Source organism: Glycine soja, chromosome 19, assembly GCF_004193775.1.
Source record: "Glycine soja cultivar W05 chromosome 19, ASM419377v2, whole genome shotgun sequence".
Taxonomy (NCBI): Eukaryota; Viridiplantae; Streptophyta; class Magnoliopsida; order Fabales; family Fabaceae; genus Glycine; species Glycine soja.
Window position 1 is genome coordinate 38,750,272 of NC_041020.1, and position 7,135 is coordinate 38,757,406.

General features: G+C 32.5%; 1 protein-coding gene across 1 annotated transcript; it reads right to left on the reverse strand.

The window, feature by feature from the left end:
* Positions 1-846: 846 nt before the first annotated feature.
* LOC114400766 (general transcription factor IIH subunit 2-like) lies at positions 847-4,828 on the reverse strand. Its single transcript, XM_028363395.1, has 5 exons — positions 4,661-4,828; positions 3,956-4,239; positions 3,012-3,473; positions 2,432-2,807; positions 847-1,424 (listed from the first exon to the last, which is right to left on the reverse strand). The coding sequence occupies exons 2-5, from the start codon at positions 4,232-4,234 to the stop codon at positions 1,279-1,281; spliced, it is 1,263 nt and encodes a 420-aa protein (XP_028219196.1). The 5' UTR covers positions 4,235-4,239; positions 4,661-4,828; the 3' UTR covers positions 847-1,278.
* Positions 4,829-7,135: the final 2,307 nt, after the last annotated feature.

Below are 7,135 nucleotides of genomic sequence, written 5' to 3' on the forward strand. Positions count from 1 at the left end.
TAATTTTGCCTGCTAAGCGAGAGTTACATGTTGAGCGAGCTGTCCAATTCTTCCAACTCTTCTTCAATGTTTTTTCTTCCTCATTTTTCATCAATTTTTCTCTAAAGCACTTCAATTCTTCTTCTTTTGACTTCTGCTAATAAAAATTGCACATATGTTAATTTCTTTATTATTTCATTAAAAACAATAATAAAGTAAAAAAATTATTATCATTATTAACAAAAAATGACTATCAATTTAACTCAAATTTTACAATTATCAATTCATTTTGAAATAACTGTAAGAGAAAACTCTCAACAGGTTCTTATGAATGCTCTTGGTTCTTATCTTTGAATCCCAATTCAAAGTAATAACTTCATCTCAACTTATCAATCTTAGGATTGTGACGTTCTATCATTTATTTTCTCAATCCATATTTTTCTTTTGATTTCTACATTTTCTTTCAAAAAAATACCTAAAAAAAATCAAGGGTGAGATGCTGCTGAATTTATGATCAATTTGGGGTTTTCATCACCCGTGGTGCATGCATTATACAATATTACAGAAGCCTCTTATTTAGTGTTATTTTAGAAGCCACTTTAACATTTGGGGGGGATTTGGAAAACGTGTTATAAGTGCCTATTGAGTTTATATCCTTTTTTTTTTACTATAATACTCGTTAAAATAAACGAAATAAAGCTTAAAGAAGTCATGAGTGCTACCCCCCACCCCCAAATGAGAAAGTATAACTTTCTTTTAAAATCAAATATTCAGCTCAACTCTACTTCCTAGTTCCTACCACAAGTGTATGAAAGTATTTTTACACACATTATCTACGATCCTGCCACAGTAATGAAATATGTTAGCTGAAGTCAGAAGTTCACAACTGCGATTGTTAAAAGCAAAACACGCGTAAATATCTCATACAAATAATTTAATGATCAATATTTATCGCCAGCAAGAATGGTGTCAGCCCACTGATTGAAAAAAACACAATGGAGACATTTTACATGTGCCTTAATTTCCAGCAAAAAAACAAAAGAAGGAAAATGATCAGAAGTTGTTGGTTTAATCTCACCCTTGTATAAGTAATATCACTTCTGTTGTCTGTCCTGCAAAGCATTTACTGATCAAGCACCAAAATATTGTGATCAATGAGCAGATGATAATGTTAGTCAGTCACTTGGCACCGGAACTTATTCATGGGTCCAGTGGGTGGATGCAGTATAGCAATATGAAGGAGACAATGTAGAACGCCATTTTTATGGAAATTTTAAGTCACAGGCAGAAGATTGGCAATCATTGGGAAGCAGTTACAGACTTAGAGTGCCTGGAACTCTCACAGCCTGGGCAGTTATGTAAGCTCTCATGAACGTAGATGTCACAATCGAGGCAGAATTGTTGCTTGCATTTTGGGCAAATAACAGAAAGTCCAGGCTTGTTTCCTGTGTCACGAGTTAATGGAGGGGGGTGGTTTAGGAAAATTTTGAGCAACAACATATTCTATATGCAATACTATTTTAGAAGAAAAGAGAAATGCCAAGGAATTTTACAGCATTAACTGTAAAACTGAAGATTTTTAGCAGTGGACTTATGTAAGTAAACCAATCAATATCACAGAGAGTATAAATACCCTTAACCAAAAGAAGTCATCAGTTTTTGTCATATTCAAGAAATATGACCACAACCACTTAAAACCATCTTCCTTAAAAAAAATTCAAATTCTTTGGTAGTTGTAATTAGCATGCTCTAAGCATACACATTGTTATTAGAACCCAACATTGTCCACACTTTCCTTAAGCAGCCATAGGCGCTTTTTTTAAAAATAGGGGTCTATTGCATAACTTAATCAACTCTAGCTTGAAACCATAGATGCATCATCATGATGACAAGAAATCTAAGGCCTTTATGTCTGGTTAAAATTTTTGCCTATTATCATGAACATGATACCATAGTTGATAGAATTATACTAGTATAAAGACACACTGTATCGGGAGCATATTGCAGAATAAATAGTTGGACTGCCATTTACAAAATTGAAGCAACCACAGTCAGAACAGGGATGTTTATGACAGATAAGATATTTTCTCTGTCTTCTTAGGCTGCACAATGGAAGTAGTATTGAATTTTCAAGCTTGGATATGTAATATAGATTGAATTGAAAGCCAATTCCTACTCTCAAAAAGTCTATTGCTACTTTCTTTTAATATGGTGAGACCCTTTTTATTTAAGAGATAATAATACATAAACAAACCAGGTTGGACAGAACGAGACCTGAAACAACTTCCATTAACAATTTATTAACTTCTATAAAATATGGAAGATAAAATCTCAGTGAATAACTCGTGAAATTACAGATTTCTTTATCTTTACGATTATTTCTATATTTGACATATATATGTTGGCCAACATGATAAAATTGAACAAGTTGGAAATGTATGAAGAAACTTACCCTGACTAAGAAGACTTTGTTGACAACCAAAACAAGTATTGGGAAAACTGCGGTTTGAATCATTTTGAGATGATGGAGTGACCTCATCAAACATCACTATAGGAAATAGATGATGATATGACCTTGCCAAATGGGGTGAAGAAATAAGGGTCAATCCACACACACGACATTCAGTGGGAAGCTCACAGACACGAACTTTGCATCTTGGACAAGTGTATCCCCCTCCGGTCTTGGCCTCTTCATGACATGTGCATATTGCGACAGAACCCTCAGCTGATCGTTGTGGGAAACCCATCTTAATTAAATTAGCAGTAGCATACTCTGCTATTGCTGGAGGTGGAGGTGCATGCTCTAGGATCAACTCTTTAAAGTGGGACTGCATGAGATGTATATAAATATATGAATATACAAAATACAAACATTTGAAAAATGCAAACAAAATCTAAGGTGATCAACAATATTTTAAGTACTTGCTTAAATTAAGGCTGCTTGACTATAAAAACTCAAATCACTTTTATAGAGGATTATTTGTATTTGTTGTCTACATCTACATGGGTTCCATCAAAATCAACAAACAAACCTCATCTAGTGCAACAGAATAAGTCCCTCCAGTTTCCTGGCAGAGATGTTTGCAAACAAACATTTCAGCTGCAAGACCAATGACTGAGCACCTTATTTTACTCTTTTTGCATTTCTGGATGGTTTCCATGAGATCACCAGGATCACATGTACTGAGAGCTGAATATAAGATCAGAACTTCTCGATGACCATATGATGGGATTTGATTTAGATATCCAAGAACAAGCTCCAGTGCGTTTTGTAAGGAGGCATCACCTGAGCATTCCAGTTTACCCATCAAAGCTTTAATGTGAGACTCAGGACTGCCACCAAGTTCTGTTATGCAATGAGCAATCCCATCTTTTATAGTCACCAGACCAACATGACTAAGTGGATTCTGATCAAAGAATTCCCTGATAAATGCCTCAACCTGTTTCCCCATCACAGCCATCCTACTAGGTCGAAAGTCTCTCTCTGAAGATGCCTTCACATGATAACAGAAACTGAGTTATATACAAGGACAAGAGATTAAAAGGATATACATGTGTCATGTAACTGCAACGTTCTACAATACCTCAACTAAAATTTGAATAAACTACTTATGGGGGGGCCATAAACAGTTTCCTAATGTCTTTTCAGGCATAAAAACAACTCAATATGGAAACACTGGTGTGACTGTGATACACTTATGAACAATCTAGTTAAGTTTTATTCAATGCTTGTATATAAAGGAAAAGGCTACTAATTCAAAAAATAAAGGTATTTCAAGCTTATGTCCAAGGCAGGCACTACAGATATTGGAAGAAACGTCACCCATGAAAACTGAGTAAATTCAACTTTTACAATTTTATTCACAAAGTGTTTCTATCATGAGCAACACACACATCTTCAAATTGAAATCCAATTTTCAGTAATCAAAGCATTGCTCCATGCCATGAAACTCAGAAACCTATAATGAAATTATACCTTGGACAGGTCAACAACAATGTACAGGTATCGTATAAGCCCCTTCTGAATCCGTGCAGTAGCTGCTGTGGCAGCAAGGGTACGAAGGCGCCTGCGATATTGGGCATGGTAAATGGCAGTAGTATCTATGGGGCGAAGAAGTCCAGATTCATCCTCTTGCAAAGCCTCCCATGATCTATCCTCAGCATAAGTTCTCTCCCAGGCTTCAAGGCCTCCACCATCATCCTCATCATCATCCTCTACGTCTCCGTTAAGCGGTCTTTCAGCAACATTGTTCATAATTGCTAAACCAAAAACAGTTAACAAACCAGGGGCAGCACTAGTAGCAGGCAAATCAAGAATACACTTCAATCTTAGAACACAAAAAACACGCATGCAGAAACGAATCATTCAGACACAATTACACAATAAAGAGGCTAGCAAAAAAACAACATAACTGAATTATTAGGTTACAATCCGAATAAGACCGACATATCCAACTTGTATAGAAAAAATATGAGGAATTAAAAAATTATGTAAAAATAACTAAAATTGAAGATAGAAGCAGCGTGATGTTGTTGATGGTAAGAGAAGCAAGGAGATTTATACGATATAGATGGCATTGAAGATGCTATTGTTGAAGTGGGAAACTAGCAAGGGCATTGAAAAGGAAATGAATCTAAAGAATAAAAGTGATCGAAGGGGATGCGTAGTGTAAGAAATTACCTCAAACAAATCAAATAAGCAGCAACGATTAATGGTTTTGAAAACCTAAGAGCTCTTCTTGTTCGCACCCTCACAGTCGCCCAGGGTCGCCGCTGTTAGCGATTGTGGCACCGCCGCCTGGGCTTCTCTTTGATGAGTGGATTTTAGTTTTTTTTTTTTTTTTTTTTTGTACCATTTAAATAGGGCTACTTACTCTGTATAACCATAATGAAGAGAAAAGTTGACAATGCACTATTTCACGTGTTTTTTTTTTATTATTATTAATGACCGAATTTTATCAAAAACCATAAATTTTGATGGGTTTTATAATTTATTTAATGACTTTTTCCCTAATTTCATAATTTTTAATAAATAATTTTCAATAAATAGTAAATTATGTGTATTAAAGAATGTGTGGTTAGTAAAATGTGTAGAATCAAACCAAATTGAACATAATAATTATTGATTTAGTTTTTTATTTTTCAGACTTTTGAGGTTCGATTGAGTTCATAGTTTCCCAGGTAAAAATCCAACAAAACCAAATTGAATCCATTTTGTTAAGTTGAACGGTTACTTTAAGTTGAATTGTTATTGTTCTAATATTATTTAATTTGAAAATAATTATTGTTTTACTTTAAATTTAATTGTTGGAAATTTTGTTGTTTATTTATACGATTGATTATTGAATTAATTATTATTTAAATTTTATTTAATTAATAACAATTTTTTTAATATTTATTAACAGAATTTTCAAATCATAAAATCGAATCAAATCAAATAGTAAAAAATTAATTTAATTTGATTGAAATTTCATAAATAATTTAAATCAAATTATATCTTCTTTTTTTTTTTTACTTGGTTCATATTAATTTAAAACCAAAATTGATCAAATCGCAGTGCAAACACTCTTCTTAGCATTCCTCCTAAAATGAAATAAGCGTTGAGTAGATTATCACTACTGGTGTGCAGTTCATTGCTGTCTTGTTGCTGGGCCTATTTTACATATGGTCCATGTTAATTATTATTTTTAAATTTAAACAAATTAAACCTTAACCCTTAATATGTTACAGTATCTGGTCGATCTACCATTTTTAATACTTTTAATTCTAAATTAAATTTCAATATTTCTTAAAGTAAATTACCAATAATTATTTATTAAAAATAACATTAAAATATTAAACATTGATTTGCAAACCAAATTAATATTGTCGTGTTAGAGTACACTAGTCGAACATGTCGATATATTATACGCTGTCGTATCTGCCTTGTGGAGGGGAAGGAATATACATTGTCAGTCATTGTTTTCTTTTAGGAAGTTGACATTCTCACTATTATTTTTTTTATTATTTCTATCACTTTTTTGAAAACTAATGAAAATAAACAAAAGTGACTCATTTTTCTCATCCTTTTCTCTTTCCCCATTCTTCTCACCACTCTTTTTTCTTTCCCCAGCTTTCCCCCCTTTTTTTATACACAACGGAAGATTGATTATGTGGTGTTTAGAGTTGAAAATCACAACAAAATCATATTTTTGTGATTTTTTTGTTTTGGAAAATATTATAATAAAAGTATGATTCTGTTATATAATAAGAATAAAAATAAAGTTACAAATTGAAATCATAATTTTATTATTTTATTTGGAGGGATAAAAATTATACAACAAAAATATATTTTCATTATATAATTGAGGAATGAAAAAAAAAACAAATACCTAACAAAAATACAATTTTATTATACACTTGTACAAGTAAAACATACAAAGATGATTTCATCAATATCAATATCTTTCTCTTTATCCACAAAGATAAGACTAAGAATCTATAATTATTATAAAGATAATAGTCTTATTTGGTGTCATCTTTCTTTTATACATTTTTATCCTCAATTATTACAAATCACTGTAACATTTTATTTTAAATTCGTAATGTCTTTTTTACATTAGTATATAGTAAAGGAGACAAGGGATACCAGAAAGGCCCGTACAAAGAAAGGATATGAAAATGCTGCTACCTATATCTTCGGGTTAAATTATATTTATAACTTAATTATTAATTTGATTCTTATATTATTTTAAAATATTCAATTTAATCCGTAAATTCTTAAAAAGATTTAATTTGATTTTCTTTTAAAATGTATCAATTTAATGCTTTGTATTGAATTGGATTGACTGGTTAGGACCATACCATCAATTAAATCAGGTAGGTGGGCCTTCTGCTGTCCCTTAGTGGTCTGGTGCTTGCAGTGGTGCTCCTCTTGGGCCTTCCTTCGTGGGCTTCTGCTATATCTACTTCTTCCTATCAGTATAAATGCGAAATAACAGAGATTATAAATGTGCAAGGCTAACACCATGAAGGTAGAACTATCAAATTCTATTAACCTTCCCTTCCCAAAAGATTGAAAAAATAATTCTCTGCATGCGTTCCCATTTTATCATATGCATTGTGGTCGTGGGGATGGATTGGATTTTGGTTCCCATTAAGGGTTCTTTTTGTGTTT

Bases quoted from the DNA above. Each gene is read 5' to 3' on its own strand.
- LOC114400766 (XM_028363395.1), bottom strand. From the start codon at position 4,234: ATGAACAATGTTGCTGAAAGACCGCTTAACGGAGACGTAGAGGATGAT. The intron at 3,474-3,955 runs GTATAATTTCAT...TATCATGTGAAG, and splicing joins TTGTTGTTGACCTGTCCAAG to GCATCTTCAGAGAGAGACTT. The intron at 2,808-3,011 runs GTTTGTTTGTTG...CATCTCATGCAG, and splicing joins ATTCTGTTGCACTAGATGAG to TCCCACTTTAAAGAGTTGAT.